Source organism: Pleurodeles waltl, chromosome 7 (assembly GCF_031143425.1).
Source record: "Pleurodeles waltl isolate 20211129_DDA chromosome 7, aPleWal1.hap1.20221129, whole genome shotgun sequence".
NCBI classification, from domain to species: domain Eukaryota; kingdom Metazoa; phylum Chordata; class Amphibia; order Caudata; family Salamandridae; genus Pleurodeles; species Pleurodeles waltl.
The window spans coordinates 1,126,464,194-1,126,484,243 of NC_090446.1; the positions used below are offsets into that span (position 1 = coordinate 1,126,464,194).

Sequence of the window (20,050 nt, forward strand, 5' to 3'; positions counted from 1 at the left end):
AAAGGTTGTCTTGCGGAAGGTGTTGAAAGTGCCTCTGCTCTGCGGGGAGTAGAGCGCGCCCATGGCTTTTGCAGTGTCAGTGTCCTTTTTTAGCTTTTCAATTGCCGTGTCCACTTCAGGTCTGAACAATTGTTGCTCATTGAATGGCATATTGAGCACCGCCTGCTGTATCTCTGGTTTAAAACCAGATGTTCGTAGCCACGCGTGCCTTCGTATGGTTACTGCCGTGTTAATTGTTCTTGCCGCTGTGTCCGCTGCGTCCATAGAGGAGCGTATCTGGTTATTGGAGATGTTTTGGCCCTCCTCAACCTCTTGTTTCGCCCTCTTTTGTAGTTCTGTGGGTAGATGCTCAATGAGGTGTTGCATCTCGTCCCAGTGGGCTCTGTCATATCGCGCTAGGAGCGCTTGAGAGTTAGCGATGCGCCACTGGTTTGCAGCCTGTACTGCGACCCTTTTACCGGCTGCATCGAACTTGCGGCTCTCCTTATCCGGGGGTGGTGCATTGCCTGATGTGTGAGAGTTTGCTCTCTTGCGAGCTGCCCCTACCACAACCGAATCTGGCGGCAGTTGTGAGGTGATGAAAGCTGGGTCTGTGGGAGGTGCTTTATATTTCTTTTCCACCCTCGGTGTTATTGCCCTACTCTTGACAGGCTCTTTGAATATGTCCTTTGCGTGCCTTAGCATTCCTGGGAGCATAGGCAGGCTTTGGTAGGTGCTATGTGTGGAAGAGAGGGTGTTGAAGAGGAAGTCATCCTCGACAGGCTCCGAGTGTAGAGACACGTTATGGAACTCTGCTGCTCTAGCCACCACTTGTGAATATGCTGTGCTGTCTTCTGGTGGTGAGGGTTTTGTAGGATACGCCTCTGGACTGTTGTCTGACACTGGGGCGTCGTATAAGTCCCAAGCATCTTGGTCCTGGTCACCTTGGCTTAAGGTGGTGTGAGCCGGTGAATGTGACGGAGTCTGTGCCGGTGAAATGTGAACTACAGGTGGAGGAGAGGGTGGCGGAGTTACCTTCTTCACCAGTTTTGTTTGTGGTGCCAGTTCTTGTTAGAATTCAAGTCTCCTCTTCCTCCTAATAGGGGGAAGGGTGCTTATTTTCCCTATTCCGCTCTGTATAAAAATCCTTTTTTGAGTGTGGTCCACCTCGGTGGATTGTAATTCCTCTTCGAATCTATGCGTTCGCATTTGAGAGGCCAGTGATTGTTCCTCTGAATAGGAACCGGTAGTTGGCTCGGTTGCGGGTCGTTTTGGCACCGAAACTATGTCCACGCTCTTTTTCGGCTCCGAGACGATTTTTCTCTTTTTCGGAGTCGAACCCTCACGGCGTCGATCCTCCTCGGTGCCGCTGTCTCTGCGGCGAGCAGCTTCGGCTCCGCTTTCTCGGCGTCGATCTTTGCCGGCAGCACTATCTCGGTCCCGAGATGGCTGGGTGCCTGTGTCTCGACCCGAGTCGGACGATCTCTGCACTATTTCGGCCTTTTTCGGTGCCGATGGTCGGTCACCGCTTTTATGGGTTGAGCCATGGCCTGATGGCAGTGGCGTCCCCTGGGCCTTGTCAGTTTTCTTATGTGCTATCTTCGACGTCTTACTCACTGTTTCATGGTCGTCGAATTCGTCCGAGTCCGATTCATGGATCGAGAAGGCTTCTACTTCTTCTTGTTCCTCGAATTCTTGGTGTCCTGTCGGCGTGGACGCCATTTGCAGTCTTCTGGCTCGTCGGTCACGGAGCGTCTTTCGGGACCGGAACGCACGACAGGCCTCACAAGTTTCTTCCCTGTGCTCGGGCGACAGGCACAGGTTACAGACCGAATGTTGGTCTGTATATGGGTATTTGTTGTGGCATTTAGGACAGAATCGGAACGGGGTCCGTTCCATCAGCGTCGGTGTCACACGCGGTCGGGCTGACCAGGCCCCGACGGGGGATCGAAAACTACCCCGAAGGGCAACGGAGATGTTATCGTTTCGATGCGATGTCGATGCGATCTAACCCGATCCCGATCGCAACAATACCGACGTAATTTTCCGATTTTGAGCTAACTTTCCGTTCCGAAACCCGGAGCGAAAGGAACACGTCCGAACCCGATGGCGGAAAGAAAACAATCGAAGATGGAGTCGACGCCCATGCGCAATGGAGACAAAGAGGAGGAGTCCCTCGGTCCCGTGACTCGAAAGACTTCTTCGAAGAAAAACAACTTGTAACACTCCGACCCAACACAAGATGGCGGGCTATGCACAACATGTGTATCTACAGCGACAGATGCCATCAAACACTAGTTTACTTGAGGGATGGGACTAATGGACTTCCATGGGTTTTGGAGATCCTGGAAGACTTTGGAGCGTTATCTGGGCTCCGCCTCAATCGAGGAAAGACATTCGTATTTCCCATGCGGCCAGGAGGTGCACGCCCTGGAGCATGCCCAGTGGACATGAGCTGGGCCCCGCGGACCTTCAAATATCTGGTCATTCAAGTGTTCCACGAACTAAGGGACTTCCGGGATGGTAACCTTGGCAGGGCACTCCGATCCCTGCGGTCCTCGTTGGGTTCTGGCGCTCACTAAATGTAACAATAATGGCCAGAGTAGAGCTATCTAAAATGATTATGCTTCCTCGCCTGCTCTATTACTTCGCTAATTTACCACTACTGGTCCCTCGGCGTGGTTTCGCGAGTTGAACGCTTTGCTCAGGGAGTTAATATGGGATGATGGCCGTAGACGCGAGTTTCGCGAGTTGAACGCTTTGCTCAGGGAGTTAATATGGGATGATGGCCGTAGACGCACGCCATCGAAGACCACTTGCAGGCCGACTCATATGGGTGGACTGGGTGCCCCTGACTTTGAGGCATATTATTTAGCATCTCAACTACAATGGGTGGCTGGTTGGCTGGTGGGCAGGGGACATCTGGATTTGTGCACTGACCACGGCGAGATAGACACAGCTCGGATTGTAGCACGTATGGCAGGCAGGAAGATTCCCCCCTTAGGGGAAAATAAAATGACCAGTGTTGCAATGAAATGCTGGAAACAGTGCACGAGAAGGGTTGGAGTGGGCCCTCCATAATCCCCAGCTCTGCCGCTATCGGTCCTTGCACTGGACCCGGGAGGGAAAGGACAGGGGGGCCTGGGGCTGGGACCGTGGACGAGAGCAGGAGTAGTGACAGTGGGGGGGCTTTTCAACGAGGGGGTGCTGAGGAGCTTCACTGACCTATCGGGGGGGGGGGGGGGAGTGCCTCAGGGACTGTTTTTACTCCATAGGAGGTTGGTGCATACCTTGAAGGACCATTGGGATACGATTAATGTGGAGCCCACTATCCACGGAGTGTTACATCTCCTGATGACCTCAGGAGAGGAACCCCATTTGGTTGCTAAAATATACCGAGCCCAGATTGAGGCTGCATTAGACCCTCTGCACTCGCTGAGAGAAAGATGGGCGAGAACGATTGGGCGGGATATGTCTGAGGCAGAATGGAACAGAGCACTGGCTAGTCCCCGGACGATCTCACGCAACACGAGATTAAGATATATCCAATACAATTACCTACATAGGACATACCTCACTCCCCACCGACTGTTCCGTATATATGGGGGGACCCCCAGGACATGCCCCAGATGTAGTGACGGGGAAGCCGACTTTGACCACATGGTGTGGGGATGCCCGGTGCTCCAGGCTGGTTGGGGGAGATGATGGCGGTCCTGTCAGAATTATTTGAGGCGGAACTGCAGCCAACACCTGCTGTGTGTTTACTGGGCCTCAGGGCGGGGGCCCTGCAGGGGAAAATGAGGGGACGCTTCCTGGACCTGACTGTGGCTCTGTATAAAAGATTGATCACAAGGGGCTGGAAGGCCTCCAGTCACCCCTTGCTGGCTGAATGGAAAGGCGATGTTGCGAGATGGACCAGGGCTGAACTGCAGGTATTAAAAGCGGAGGAAGCCAAGGGAGTTCGCCAGACCCCCATTGCCCCGGAATGGGAGGACTTAGTGACAAGCTGGGATGACCTGATGAAGAGACAGATAGCTCCAGAGGGGGTAGGATGAGTTGGCCAATACGTCCAACAGACTTGGCCCTTGGGGAAGGCCCTTGGAACTAGAACTGGGGCATTGACGGACACACCAATAGGCCGCACCCAATGACAAAGGGAAGAGATTGACTGGACACAAATAGCAACATAACTACTGGAAGGGGGGGGAGAACGGATGGCTGGCCATCCCCGCTCATTGAAGTGCCCCGGCCGAGTCTCCCTCTAAAAGATGCGAAGGCCCACCCACATAAGCCATTAAATTTATATATAGTGTGAAGTTGAGTTAAGACTGTTATGAGGTCACATAATTCAAAATGGTAACAAGAAATTACAACCATTTAAAGTAGGAATGTTAATATATTAGAATCAGTGACTAACGAACACTAAATGGCAATCAAAATGACTAAGGAATTATGTAACAGAGTATCTGTAAAGTATAACAGTAACACGGATTGTTTGATTGATGTGTATGACAAAAACAAGATGTTACCGCAAATGGACCTGCATATGTAAGACAGCGAAAAGTTAATAAACATATATTTGAAAAAAAATATATATATCATTAGTACATACATGGCTGAGCTGGGTTATGTATATTACATAAGAAACCTGGATATTAGGGAATAACTGCATGAGGCCTAAAAGAAAGTGGGAGCTAGTTCCCTGATACCAAGCAATAAAGAGGTATAATCAGGTTAAGAAGTCGAAGAAGTGTCAATCACACAGCATTAAATCAACTTGAGTTCCTATCTAAATGACCAGTGCAGATTATCCAACACTTTTGGACTCCCTGCAGCAGCAGAAAATTTAAATTTCTTATCGTATCTACAACTGGTACACTTATTTCAACCCCAATACACAAAAACAATAATAACAATATCCTAGTGGGCTGAAACATTAGAGAAGAACTCTAGGAGCAGGTGAGCTTGTAACATTCATATAAAGTAAACACAAGTTTGTTGCAATGCTGAAATGTTATAGTGCTAGTTTAGTTAAGACATTCCTAAGAGTGAGTTGAGTGTGCTTGTGACAGAACTTAAAGTAAGACTGTGCTCATGACAGAACAAAGTGTTCTTGTTTGGGTATTGGTAATGAGTGTGCTTATGATATTCCTAACAGAGAATGTGCTTGTCTCAGTGCTATAAAAGAAGGGTACCATGCATGCTTTAAAAGGTTTGAAGAATATGACATGCTAGCACACTAACCTTTGGAGACACCACTTTTATTAACTCGTTCAAAAAGCGAAACTTTCCAACTTCGTTGTGAAACCTCCGTCCACAGTTTTTCATGCAGGCTTCAAGCACCTGCAGCAAAACAGAAGAGTTATAGTTAGCACCTACTCATCCTCTGCCCTTTATATTGATCCCACTCACTTGTATCAGAATGGACCTGATCAGAGAAGTAATACAATACCACCGCAACATTAGCATTCACAAACTGGGAGTGGGTAAGAAGGCTCATCTTGGACATTCAGAACATGCCCTGAAACCTCAAGGCTTTAATTGAGACACTGTGGCAGATCCAGATTCAGAGGATCCACTTGCTCTCTCCATATTTACCCTTCCCTCTCCTGTCACACAGAACAACAAAGAGTAGAACATTACAGCAACACTGGTTGTTAAGAGGTTGCAGAGGTTCATCCAAGACAGAGAGCTTTTGTTTCATGTGCTTTCACTTTTGCATTTAGACGTGGGAGGGTAAGAATACACTTTATAGTCTTCAAACATAAAAAGGTACAAAAGTAAAGAAGCAATAAAATAGATTATTTCCTCATCACTCGTGCCAAATTCCAATAAATCCATTATGAGGAGAAACTGTGTTTCCGCCCACTGGACCAGTGGGAAACTCATAATAGGGCCAGCAGGAAGGGGACCGCACTGGTGGTCTCCTGCACTGCAGGAGTTTGGCAGGGGGCCTTTTCCGGCCACGAAACTCCTAATGAGGGCCTGAGTGTCTATTTTGTCCTATGGATAACTATTCATTAAGTCACAGAAAACGGACTGAGCTGTGGAACCTAAGTGCATTCCAGCAATCAGAATGCTTTTGTTTTTACACCTGTCACATTGCTCCTTCGTGTCAGGAGGTAGTTGCTGTAGGAAAGTACCATCTTGCCTGGCATGTTACCCCCATTTTCACTGTATGTATGTTTGTTTTTGCCCATGTGTCACTGGGATCCTGACAGGCAAGACCCCAGTGCTCATAATGTATGCCCTGTATGTGTTCCCTGTGTGGTGCCTAACTGTATCACTGAGGCTCTGCTAACCAGAACCTCAGTGTTTATGCTCTCTCTTTGCTTTAAAATTGTCACTGCAGGCTAGTGACTAATTTTACCAATTCTCATTGGCGCACTGGAATACCCTTATAATTCCCTTGTATATGGTACCTAGGTACCCAGGGTATTGGGGTTCCAGGAGATCCCTATGGGCTGCAGCATTTCTTTTGCCACCCGTAGGGAGCTCAGACAATTCTTACACAGGACTGCCACTGCAGCCTGAGTGAAATAACGTCCACGTTATTCCACAACCATTTTTCACTGCACATAGGTAACTTATAAGTCACCTATATGTCTAACCCTCACTTGGTGAAGGTTAGGTGCCAAGTTACTTAGTGTGTGGGCACCCTGGCACTAGCCAAGGTGCCCCCCCATTGTTCAGGCCAAATTCCCCGGACTTTGTGAGTGCGGGGACACCATTACACGTGTGCACTACATATAGGTCGCTACCTATATGTAGCATCACAATGGTAACTCCGAACATGGCCATGTAACATGTCTAGGATCATGGAATTGTCACTCATGCATCCCCGGGTCTCTAGCACAGAACCCGGGTACTGCCAAACTGCCTTTCCGGTGTCTACACTGCAGCTGCTGCAAACCACCCAGACAGGATTCTGCCCCCCCTGGGGCATGGGCAGCCTGGTCCCAGGAAGGCAGAACAAAGGATTTCCTCTAAGAGAGGGTGTTACACCCTCTCCCTTTGGAAATAGGTGTGAAGGGTTGGGGACGAGTAGCCTCCCCCAGCCTCTGGAAATGCTTTGATGGGCACAGATGGTGCCCATCTTTGCATAAGCCAGTCTACACCAGTTCAGGGATCCTCCAGCCCTGCTCTGTCGCGAAACTGGACAAAGGAAAGGGGAGTGACCACTCCCCTGACCAGCACCTCCCAGGGGAGGTGCCCAGAGCTCCTCCAGTGTGTCCCAGACCTCTGCCATCTTGGATTCAGAGGTGTTGGGGCACAATGGACAGCTCTGAGTGGCCAGTGCCAGCAGGTGACGTCAGAGTCCCCTCCTGATAGGTGCTTACCTCTTTCAGTAGCCAAGCCTCCTTTCTCAGTAGCCAAACCTCCTTTTCTGGCTATTTAGGGTCTCTCCTCTGGGCTATTCCTCAGATAACGAATGCAAGAGCTCACCAGAGTTCCTCTGCACTTCCCTCTTCGACTTCTGCCAAGGATCGACCGCTGACTGCTCCAGGACGACTGCAAAACCTCAACAAAGTAGCAAGACAACTACCAGCAACATTGTAGCGCCTCATCCTGCCTGCTTTCTCAACTGTTTCCTGTGGTGCATGCTCAGAGCTGCCTGCCTTCACTGGAAGCCAAGAAGAAATCTCCTGTGGGTCGACGGAATCTTCCCCCTGCCAACGCAGGCACCAAACTTCTGCATCACCGGTCCCCTCTCATCCTGACGAACGTAGTCCCTGGAACACAGGAGCTGGGTCCAAGTGTCTCCCACAGTCCAGTGGCCCTTCTGTTCAAATTTGGTGGAGGTAAGTCCCTGCCTCCCCACGCCAGATAGCAAACCTGTGTACTGCATGATTTGCAGCTGCTCCGGCTTCTGTGCACTTTTCCAGGACTTCCTTTGTGCACAGCCTAGCCTGGGTCCCCAGCACTCCGTCCTGCATTGCCCAACTCACTGAGTTGGACTCCGACGTCGTGGGACCCTCCTTTGTGATTCTGAGTCAACCACTGTCCTCAGGTCTTCTAAGGCTATAGGTTCCTATTGTGTCTCATTTGAGATTATGGCATCATTATCATTTCCCTTGGTCATTGATCCCTATTGTATTGGAGTGTAATTTGTTGTACTAACACCGTTGGATCTTCATCAATCAAAAACCTTGAGTGATGTATATTAGAATGTACTTTCTTTGTATTCATTCTTGTAGTTGTTAGAACTGTATGACATTAGGATCATTAAGGTTTCTGTATGATAGTTTTTGTATTGTAAATTATGGATGTTTTAGCATGCTGTGGATGTGGGATGACTGAGTTAGGTGAATGTTATTTTTGTATTTGGTTTTATGCTTCTAACATTTTGTAAATGAATTAAATAAAATTGGATATTGTTGATATAATCCTTATTTTGCAATTTAGATTGACATTTAGCCCAAACCGTGCATTCAAGAGTTGTATTTTTATGTGACATACAAAATTATGTTTACTGACACATATAGTGATATGGGTTTTGAGGAATATCAATCCAGTTGTATTCTTTGTGGCTCTTAATTTAGATTCACTCTACAGTCTCTATTTCCCTGCCTGAGCTACGTTGATAAAGTCAGGGAACCCCTTTGGTGCTCTACCTCAGGTCTTCTAAGTGCCTGTTCCAGGACTTCTGCGGGTGCTGCCTGCTTCTGTCGGGGCTCTCTGAGTTGCTGAGCACCCCCTCTGTCTCCTCCTCCAAGGGGCGACATCCTGGTCCTTCCTGGTCCCCAGCAGCACCCAAAATCCTCAACCGCGACTCTTGCAGCTAGCAAGGCTTGTTTGCGGTATTTCTGCCTGAAAACACTTCTGCAACCTCCAGCACACCGTGGGACATCTTCTGACCAAAGGAGAATTTCCTGGCACCTTCCAATGTAGCAGAATCTTCGGCTTCTTCCACCCAGAGGCAGCCCTTTTGCACCTTCATCCGGGGTTTAATAGGCTCCTGCCCCCCCTGACACTTGTGTGACTCTGTACTTGGTCCCCTTCCTTTACAGGTCCTCAGGTCCAGGAATACGTCTTCTGTGCTTTGGTAGCAGTTGTGGTTCTTGCAGAATCCCCTATCACGACTATACTGTCTTTCTGGGGTAATAGGGTAACTTTACTCCTACTTTTCAGGGTCTTGGGGTGGGGTATTTTGGACACCTTAGTGTTTTCTCACAGTCCCAGCGACCCTCTACAACCTCCCATAGGCCTGGGGTCCATTCGTGATTCGCATTCAACTTTTGGAGTATATGGTTTGTGTTACCCCTAGGCCTATGTCTACCTACTGCATTCTATTGTGATTCTACATTGTTTGCACTACTTTTCTTACTGTTACTTACCTGTTTTGGGTTTGTGTACATATAATTTTTGTATATTACTTACCTCCTAAGTGAGGGTATCCTCTGAGATACTTTTGGCATATTGTCACTAAAATAAAGTACCTTTATTTTTAGTAAATCTGAGTATTGTGTTTTCTTATTATATTGAGCTATTTGATATAAGTGGTATAGTAGGAGCTTTGCAAGTCTCCTAGTTCAGCCTAAGCTGCTTTGCCATAGCTACCTCTAACAGCCTAAGCTGCTAGAAACACCTCTATTCTACTAATAAGGGATAACTGGACCTGGCACAAGGTGTAAGTACCACAAGGTACCCACTATAAGCCAGGCCAGCCTCCTAAAGTTGCCCACAAGCAAGCCTTTATTGCCATTTCTCTTAGCCCTACTCACTAGCCCTTTAATTAATTCCCTTAGGCACCTACCCTCACTTTATTTTCTTCCACTGTGTAAAATTAATGAACCAGACATTGGTTATTTACGATTATATACACTACTGAAGTGCCTGATGAGCCCAAGGGTGTTTATGAGGTAACTGGGAGGAAACCACTGAAAGTCAGAAATTTTTATCACCAAAATTATTTTGGCAGCACATTTTGTCTTCTTTAGCAGGCTAATAATATCAGTGCACAAAATGGAGGGCCATTGACCAGCAGGAAGCGGAGGCCTGTAACGAAGCTATACTGTAAGTGTGCATCAACTCATCACCTTAAAATTATACTTTTTGCTGCTCTGTCCTGATTATGCAGCTGTCTAAACTGGTCTAAACTGCCTTTGTCAATCTTCCTGTAAAAAAAGAGGCTATGCAGAAAGAAGGTGCTGGGTTCCATAAGTCTTAACATTTTCATCTCTCAGAGATAAAAGATGCCCGAACTCAGCCCTCTGGGGAGTGATGTGGACTACATTTCACCCAAGCACCCAGTGTCACATTGCATTCACAAATGGGAAAAGTCCTGTCTTTAGCTATCAAAATTAGCTATGGCTTTGTTTTCTAGCAAGGCATTTGATTAGATGCATAGACAATGAGGGGTGATAGTGTGTTGGTCTCCAGGTTAGTATTTGCCCAAACTATATTGAAACACAGCTGATCCTGGATTACAAGAAAGCTAAGCACCTATCCGTGGTGCCTACAGTTGGGCCTAGAATTATTTTTGTTCCTGCTCTCTGGTCTGTGTATCTCCAAAAGCTATCAGTGCTGTGCTGTGCTTTCTGCTTTAGGCTCTACTCCATGGCAAGACAGCAGCGACTGATGAATACCACCCAGATTAAAGGAAATAAATTATAATATCAGAGCTGGAAATGCGGTTCAAAGATAAAAGCCTACAGTTATGTCAATCATCTCCCAACTACTCTGAGCTAGGCAGGCATGACAATTTGTAGAACTGTGCTATTATAAAGAACAGAGGGCTTTAAACAGCCCAGCTAGCAAGAGTGTCCAACATAGTGTTGATATGCATAAAAACAATATCAATATACGGCATCAATATACGGCATGATATGTGCCAACATAACAATGAACTTGCTTTGCATTTGTCGATTCCACTCGACATGACCTACCCGTCAACTCCGAACCAGCAGTACGTGGTCAAGCAGGCCCTGTGACCCATGCCTTAAGCAACTGAATGACAGATCACAGGTGGGATGACACGCAGCCCATAGACAAACGTGTAAAATAGGAAAGACACATACACTACACGCAGTGATCACACGACCCCATGCCAGAATTCTGGACGTTATCTACTGGCCCACACTATGTCCATGCAAGGTCCGGACCCACCTGCACACTTTATCAGATAGTTGGATTTATGGCCGCGTGACTAGGCCCGGATTCCTTTTTTCAAAGAAGCTACTCAATCGTTTTATTTCAACTCAAGACAATGTATAAGACACTCAAAACTCTGTAACTATGAGAGACAGTCATCAAACCCAGACTCTGTACTGCGCTCTCCCGGCTGTTGCATTTAATTAAACAGACTGTCCCTGCCCTGCCAGACGCCTCTTGTCTTTCATTTAGTTAAGGTAAATCTGCATTCTGGTGAAAACTAAAGTCAGTGCAGGAAACAAAATCAGTAGCCAGTACCTTTCCTTTCCTTTTTAAAGAGTATTGCCTCAGGCAGGAGGGCCCACTCCTCTAGCAAGCACTTTGTACACTAAGGGCCAGATGTATCAAGTTTCCCAATAGTGATTACCGAACTGCGATTTGTTCATTAATATTCATGAGGTAGGTCGCAATTTGCGACCCATTGCGAATGGCTACAATCACAGGTTGGTGGCCTCCTGGGCTCAGCAGTTCGCAATGTCTGTGATTGCTTTTTTTTTTTAAATGCAGCGCGTTTTCCTTAAAGGAAAAGGGATGCGTTTAAAAAATAAAAATGAAAGGTTTTCTTTTCATTTTTTAAGAGTAGGCAGTGGTCCCTAAATGTTTTTGCATGCATTCACCCCTTCCCCTTTGCGAATGGGTTATCACCAATTTGAAATTGGTGGTAACTGTGATTCACGGTCACAAAACAATCATACATACCTCTGCGATGCCCTTGACACGCCCCTTCCTAATACCGAATTGGTATGTAGTCGCAAATCCAATTTGCGATTCGGTAAGAAGTCACCGAATTGCAAATTGGATTTGATTCATACCAAAATGCAGTTTTTGCAATCACAATGCAAACCTGTTTGATATATCCGGCCCCAGGTGCCGTACTCCTCCTTCAAAACAAGGACCTGGCTACCTCCTTTCCAGTAGGGCACTAGACTAGACTGTGAGCACACCTGTTTGCTAGTTGACAAAGCAGGATCACTTATCTCACTCCATCTGCGCATACTGCTAAGCTTTAAAACTCTCTGCTGGTAAGAATCCGCAAACTCATGACTGCCTAGCATTCAGAATTTCAGATTCTTATTCAGTCTACTTAACTCTACTAAATTCATATCACATTTTGGTGGTTCTAACTTGTCCTCTTACCCAGAGACAAAACAGATGTAATGACGGTACATTTTAAAGGTACAGGAAACACCCATCCTACCTGATAATTTATTTAAGGGTCAGTCCCTTTCCTTTTACAACCAACATTAGGGTTTATTCCCAGTTTGGGGACCAGACAAACATCTGGTTCATGCAGGGTAGGTATTATTCCCTAGCCCTGTGAGAATGTGTTAAGCAGACCCAATATAAGGCCCTCAAAGGATTTATGAAATAGTGCAGTAAGCCTACCTGGTATTTTATTTGTTTCAACCTATGTATTGCTGCCACAACTTCTTCTCTGCATATCAGTTTGTCAAGGTAAGCTATCTATTTAATGGCGAGATTAGAAATTTGGATGAGTGTCATATTCAGCCAAGAAGCTGGATGGACCTGTGTCTCCACGTGGCACTGGGACCTGCACTCTGTAATTGGACTGTGCTGCCTGACACCACTGAAAGCTGAAGAATGCAGCCTCTCACCGCCGCTCCAGTGCCCTTTTGTCTTGCTTTCCCGACACTCCTTCATGGCCCTGTGTTGGTGGGTGCTGCCTGTGGAGCAGGTAGTGGCTCAGAGAGGCACCTGGTGTTGTGCCAATGGGCACTTGCTGTAACCACGGGTAGAGGTCGTGGCCTTCCCTCACCAGTAGGCAGACTCTCACCCCTTTTCTATTCATTTCAAATTGCTTGTGTGGGCATGGGCTTCTGTGATACTGACCCTCACTGAAGACCTGTCTGAACTGAGGGGCTAAGCAGCCATTGTGAACTGCATTGCGTTGCCTCCCTACGTTCTCTCTGGTCCAACAGGCCCAACTGAGTCCACCCACTAATACTGCCATGACATTGCTGGCCTCTACCACATTGGCAGTAATACCTTAGCCCCTGGGGAATGTTCTAGAGTGCAGAGGTATCACCATGCATTTCTTCATTGCATCGTGGACATCACCGCGGACCACTGTAAAAGCTAGATGGACATACTGAAGGCAGGCTCTGAGACCCTCCTCCCTTGCCTCCTGTGGTTGCACTCTGATGGCGGGTTGTTCTTGGTGGCTGGTTGCGAGTTGTTTGGTCACAGCCTATGTGGACTGTTTATGGCATCAGCTGCTCATGCCTCTGACTGCAAGCCCTTCATGACTGCCAGTCCCTACATTAAACTCTCTGCCCATGCACACGGTGCACTAATCAGACTTACACAAGCAATAGGGGCTCAGTGGCTTGCTCCCAGTGTTGGAGAAAGATGCATCATCCACTAATTATCCACCCTCAGACAAAATGAACATGATATTACACGCCATAACAGACAATGGAGCCTAACGTTGAAGCCGTCACTGTCAACCTGGGGCTTCTGCGTGAGGATCTACATAAGCTGATAAAAAAAGATCAAGAACATTGAATTGTAAGAGACTTGGTTACTGGTTGAGGGAAGTGAAATCCTACTCAAGCAGCAACTACAATTTCTGAAAGGGTGAAATCACAAGCAACCCCAAAATAACCTGTGCTTAACCCTCTGGTAGCTTGGCACACAGCAGTAAGGCTTAACTTAGAAGAAGGCAATGTGTAAAGTATTTATGCACCACTTCAAACAGTAACAAAGTGAAATTACAACACAAGAAAAAACCCACACCAATTTAGAAAAACACAATCAAACTTCATAAATTATTTGAGAACCAAACAACAGAAATCCAATCAGTAGAACTGGAGATTTGCAATTTTAAAGATTTAAGCTATAATAGTGCCTAGAAGCACAAACTTCCAACTGTGGTTAGCTGATCATGCTAGACCAGGCCCAAGTCACAAGTTGAGGCTGGCCACTATGGAGCGCGGGTGGGTTACAGGGACCAAGTACCTTAAATCCTGGTTTGTGCAGCATTGTGAAATGCCAATGTCAAGGATGGCATCTCACAATGAGGCTCCTAGGAGCTACGGGGATGTGATAGTCCTGCTTCGCCATTAAAGGATGCCATCAACGAAGGCCTTGCAATGCGACATCCACCAAAGAGGATGCATTGGTTGCGCCGTGCGGTTCCGAAGAAGTTGCGGGGCTGCAAAGCTAAGTCCTACATCATCTTAAAGACTGCCATTAACGAGGGGCTTGGGATGCGAAGGCCTGTGGCAAGGATGTGAGACACAGCAGCGGTTCAGAGGAAGCTGCTGGCTGCGATGCAAGGTTCTGTGTTGGGGATGCTTCACACAATAGCGGTTTCAAAGCGGCTGCGAGGAGATGCATTATACTGCGTTGATTCTGCCCATATGACCACATCTGGGCTGGCAGAGCACATTTCGGCCCACTTCCAAGGGACCAGGGGTGGCACTACATGGAGGGGTAGTAACCTCAGCAGAGAGAGTCCAGGTGCTGGGTTCGAGGTGGCTTGAGCCTTTTCTATCTCTGAAGATCTAATCAGGAGGCCAGCCAAGTAGCCCCTGGAGTCACTCTGGTGGTCCTGGGTTCAAGATGCAGGTCCATACCTTTGCACACAGGCAGTAGGGCAGCAGAGTAGCTGTCCTTCTTGCAGAGAAGCACAGCTGTTCTTCTGGGCCTCCCACAGGTCTAGAGGTGTACTAAAGAGTTGGATCTGAAGGCTGTCTATTTATATCTCGACCGCAGAGAAACTGTGGCCCTGATCTTTCTCTACCTCTCTGCTGCATAACAGCAAAAAGCCTTCAAGTGGATTGCCTCTTCCCTTGCAGGTCACACACAGAGCATTCAGCTGCCTCCCTTCACCACTGAATCCAAGGACATCATATGCAGCGTACCCCCAAGGATCTTCCCTCAGCCCCACCCTGTTCAACACCTACATGACCTCCCTCACAGACGTCATCAGATCGCACAGACTCAACGTAATCTCCTACGCTGCCGACACTCAGCTAATCCTATCGCTCACCAAGGACTCCTCCAACGGCAAAACCAACTTCTGCAAGGCCATGACCAACTTAGCCAACTGGACAAGAGACAACTGCCTCAGATGCAACTCCCAGAAGACAGAAGTACTGATCTTTGGGAAGAGCACTGTTGCTTGAGACCAAAACTGGTGGCCAGAAGAACTCGGACCAACATCCACATCCACCGACCATGCACGCAACCTAGGCATCACCCTCAACAACAAAACAACCATTTAACAACAAGTAAATGCAGTTGGCTCCTAATGACTCCACACTCTTCGCATGCTCCATAAAATCTTCAGATGGATCCCAGTCAACACAGAAAAACCATCACCCAGGCCCTCGTCACCACCCGCCTTGCATATAGCAATGCTCTCTATGCAGTCATCTCCTCCCAGCTCCTCAAAATACTCCAGACCATACAGAATGTGGCAGCCAGACTTATCCTGGACCTCCCCAAACTAACGCACATCATCCAAAACTCAGACACCTGCATTGGCTCCCCATCAGGTAGAGATGCCAGTTCAAGATCCTCATGCACGCCTACAAAGCTCTACACAATCAAGGACCCTCCTACATCAACAGTTGACCGAACTTCCATCTACCTTCAAGACACCTGGCCTCCTCCTCTCTTGCCCTTGTGACACCCATCGCATTTGTCGTAGCTAGGGCCGCTCCTTCTCCTACATCGCCACCAAGACCTGAAACAACCTGCCTCTGAACAGCACCCACCCTGGCAAACTTCAGAAAGAAACTCAAGACCTGGCTGTTCCACGGAGGTTTGCCACCCTTGGCACCCAGATACCCCTAAGGTGACAGTGCTGCTCTTTACAAATGATGATTTATTGTTTGATACTTGGTGCCTACTTTGAAGTAGGAGAAGTTTCTAGAGGCTTCCAGCCCCAGGGGTGCTTGGAATTTCCTGCCTCCCTGACCTGGCCCCAGCTTGTCTGTGGACACAAAAGACCAAGGTCATAACTTTTGTAAGTGTGCTGAGCAGGGCTTTTGTGACGTGCAAGTGTGGTAAGTGTCAGCTCCTTGCCCTCATCAAGTCAGAGATGGCCCATCCTGCCAACACCTATTCCCCATTTTTCTCACTGCAGGCAGCCTTACACAGAGACAAACTGCCAGCTACACCTAGTCATGTGACCCAGGATATAGGTTGATGGCACCAAATGGTTGGGACAAGAAAATGCCAACTCTCTAAAAGTTGCTTTTTCAGAATTGTGACTTAAAATCTGACTTTACCATAAAAGAGGGTTTTAAATTAGAATTCTTTAGACACTAAACTCGGGATTCCTATCTGCTCCAACTAAAAGTTATCACTTATTAGATGTAATAAGTTATCCCAGTGTTATCCTATGGGAAAGTCAGACTTTGCAGTAATGAAAAACAAATGTAAGAGTTTTTCACTAGCCGGAAACGTAAAAGTACATTTCCAACTTTTTAAATACACTGCACCCTGCCCTATGGGCTGCTTAGGGCCTATCCTAGGGGTGACATTTAGTAACAAGCATTTGCGATGCAATAGGTCATGCATTTGCTTGCATTAGAACTACTGGCATTGTAAATTCATAACTGGACTTTTCTTGCCACATAAATTGGTCAACTCTGCCTCCTTATTTGGTGTTTTCCTGCCACATAATTCCAGTGGCCTCACATATAACTAAAGCAGTTCCATTTACCTTCTTTCTCTATCTGCAGCAAAAAAAGAAAATGTAACAGTAACAGTTCAATGGATAAAAAGAGTGGTCCAAAAGCCCCTAAAAGAATGTGATATGTACAAGTTTAGTAAAATCAAAAGGTCTTGGCTAACAGCAGATGAAAAAGGTGTCTTTTGAATATTGTGAGACCAGGCTCTAGTTTGTTAATTTACGCATGCTCTGTTCAGTACGAGTTGCTAAACACATGAACAGTTGCTGAGACTGTAAACACGAGGTAGAAGAGATGCCTCAGTTACATTCAGGTAGCTCAGAAAGACAGATTGTAGACCTTTCAGCCTGGCGCAGCAGTTTCCCATTCACAGACCATCTCCTAAAGTCAGCTCCTTTTATTTGTGCTTCAGCTTAAGCTGGAGAAGCTGAGGTTAAAACGTCTCCTAACATCAGTGAGTTTGACTTTTGACTCAGACACTGTGGGTGACTCGTAACCCACTACATCCTGTCTGACCTCCCACCCCAGAACCCTGTCTGAGTCAGTGTAGGGGTCTGCCTGCTGATGCTTGTTAAAGTGGGTCAGGCTTGGATCTTTCTGACTGCAGTGCTTCTAGAAAGGCAGCAGGACTATGGCAGACACAACAGGGGTAGAGCAGGGTGAGAGATGCAACAAAAGACAGACAGAAGAACTAAAGGGCTTTGTACTTCCCACGGCACAAGGAGTAAGTGTATAGGAGATCGAAGAGTGGGGCAGGGGATGTGCATGGGTATAAGTGTGACAGGGTGCATGTGGGTGGTCTCGGAGGAACAACTGGATGCATTTGTGAGTGCGTGTGATTATAAGAAATGGTTTTGTGCATGCAAATGGTGTGCTGGAGTAGGTTTCCTGGCAGCATGCCCAGGGCTCTTGCTCAGTTTGTGCAGCATATCCACAGTGGCTGGTGGGCATGTTAAGATGCATACAAGGCATGATGCCAGCTTCAATGCACATAGAAATAGAAATAGGTTGTGCCACAGTGGTGATGGTGAGAACTGCAAAAAGTGCTGGGACGGGCAGTTAGGATCTGGAACAGGGACAAACATGCAGGAAGTGTGCGCCTGAGCTGGTGATATGCAGGAAGTGTGTGCCTGGAGAAGACGTGCGTGGGCACATTTATGTGGTTAGGAAAGCAGCGCATCCATTACAGAACTGTTCTCCCCTAAGCAGAAATTGGTGGTGGGGTAAATACATATTCACTACATGTAGACAGATGCCTCATTTCTGGAGTCCTTACAGAGCTTAGCACCTCTGCTTGTCCACCTCACTTCTCTCCCCATGATTTGTAGAGCACCCACTTTCAACCGTAGTGAAAAGAAACCTGAGAGGAATTTTGAGCAAAAAAAGCAAACTAATGCCTTCAGAATAACAACAAGAGTAAATTAGAGCATACCAGAATAAGTTGAGGGTCAGGTCACAGCGTGAACAGCAGCTGGTCTGCATTTGCTACCATCCCCAGACCAAGAACTACTGGAAAAGGTCACAGAAACAACAAGCAACGGTGAAGGAAGAGAGATGGCCTCATCGTGACGTTAATAACGTCATCGCGCATGATGTGCAGCGGCCATCGTAAATTGGGGAAATATACATTAAATATTGCAACTAAAAAGATTTTCTCTACGCATCTGCAGCGCAGAAGGAAATCAATGAAAACATGGTTGTGTTCATGACTGTCTTTGCGCCGTGGCAGAAGGGTGCTGGGGGGGCAGGCGCCCCGAATAAAGCAGCCTCTAACATTTGACCTTGGTCTTTGAATGCACAGCACACGTAACCAGTGAAAAACACGATTTACAGCCCTGCTTACAGAAACGGACTGGAGCCACTGAAAACATCCAGCGCTCTGGTCAAATGTTCTTAGCCTAAGAAAAAAAGTAGTCCCTAAGCACATGCTACAGTGGCACATGTAGAAGGGTACAAGTACGGGGGGCCATGCTCCAGGGGAGTGTACAACTGAGAAAAATGTGGGACAAAGAGGAAGGATTTACCACTAGCAAGATAGGATTTTTTAAGGACACTGAAACAAACCAATGAAAAAGCAGAGAGCCCACAAAGAAGTATATACAAGAGGTCTTGAAAGCTCAACCAAAAAAGGAAGGTTTAGGCTTGCAAAATGTTTATTTTGCAAGGAAATTGCAGCTTACAATTGTACACACTGGCTGCAATGGCAGGCCTTATGCATGTTTAAAAGGTTAAGTGGGTGTCACAATGAATGCTGTAGGCCCACTAATAGCATATAAATTACTGGCCCTGGGCACAGGTAGTACCACTTTACTAGGGACTTACAAGTAAACTGAATATGCCAACTGGGTGTAAGCCAATTCCATCATGTTTAAAGGAGAAAGCACAAGCACTTCAGTACTGGTTAGCAGTGGTAAAGTGTGCTGAGTCATATGGCCAACAAGATCGAGATCAGCAAAAATGAAGGAGTGAGGCAAAGGTTTGGGGAAAGACCACCCTAAGGCTGACCGGTCTAACATAAATCTACATTATAGTAGATACATCCACTGATGTTAGATTTGCAGAGGCAGGTAGATGACATAATGGATTGTGTCAGACTTTCGGAGGGCAGGGCTGAAGATGTGGAGGACTGGTCCTGTTGCAGTAATATCCTCATTGTGGGTCTGCAGGACGGACCAATGCAGTAAGTGAAAGACTGGTTAGCAACGGAGATCGTACTGACTGGTCTGTCTACCATGCACACTGTGTAGTTCACTGTGATTTGGCTAAATGGCACTGTCATCAAAACCAGCTGCATGACAAGCAAAGCCATCACAACCAGTGTCTCCTTTTATCTTGCAGACAAACTCATCTTCTATGGTTGTTGGCACAACCACCAGGACATCATCAGACTAATAAGTGTAAAAAAAAATAAAAAAGACAAGGCGGCAAGGCTTTTCCAGCTATGCACCCAGGATCTTGACCAACATTCCCATATCTATCAAGGCTGCCCAAGTGTTTCTCCAATTTAGAAAAGAGTTGAAAACTCAACTCTTTAAAGAAGCATCTATAACTCACAATCTCTATTTTCACTTGTTGACTTTATGCTTGCCTTTGACTCTGTACAGTGCTACATTGCCTTTTGGCTAGGTTTGCGTTCTACAAATACCATATACATGTATACATAAATAAACGCCCTCCCCCAGGTACTCCGCCTAGATTGGTAGTGATCAAAATGTTGATCTGCAGCAGTGAAGATGCTATCCAGAGTGTGG

The 20,050-nt window shown here is 47.0% G+C and overlaps 1 protein-coding gene across 1 annotated transcript in view; it reads right to left on the bottom strand.

Annotated features, from left to right (window-relative positions):
- Window positions 1-20,050, bottom strand: part of GGA3 (golgi associated, gamma adaptin ear containing, ARF binding protein 3) — a 525,496-nt gene that overhangs the window by 435,894 nt on the left and 69,552 nt on the right. The window contains exon 4 of the mRNA XM_069200128.1: window positions 5,224-5,322. Coding sequence (XP_069056229.1) covers window positions 5,224-5,322 — 99 coding nt within the window. The remainder of the gene's footprint in view (window positions 1-5,223; window positions 5,323-20,050) is intronic.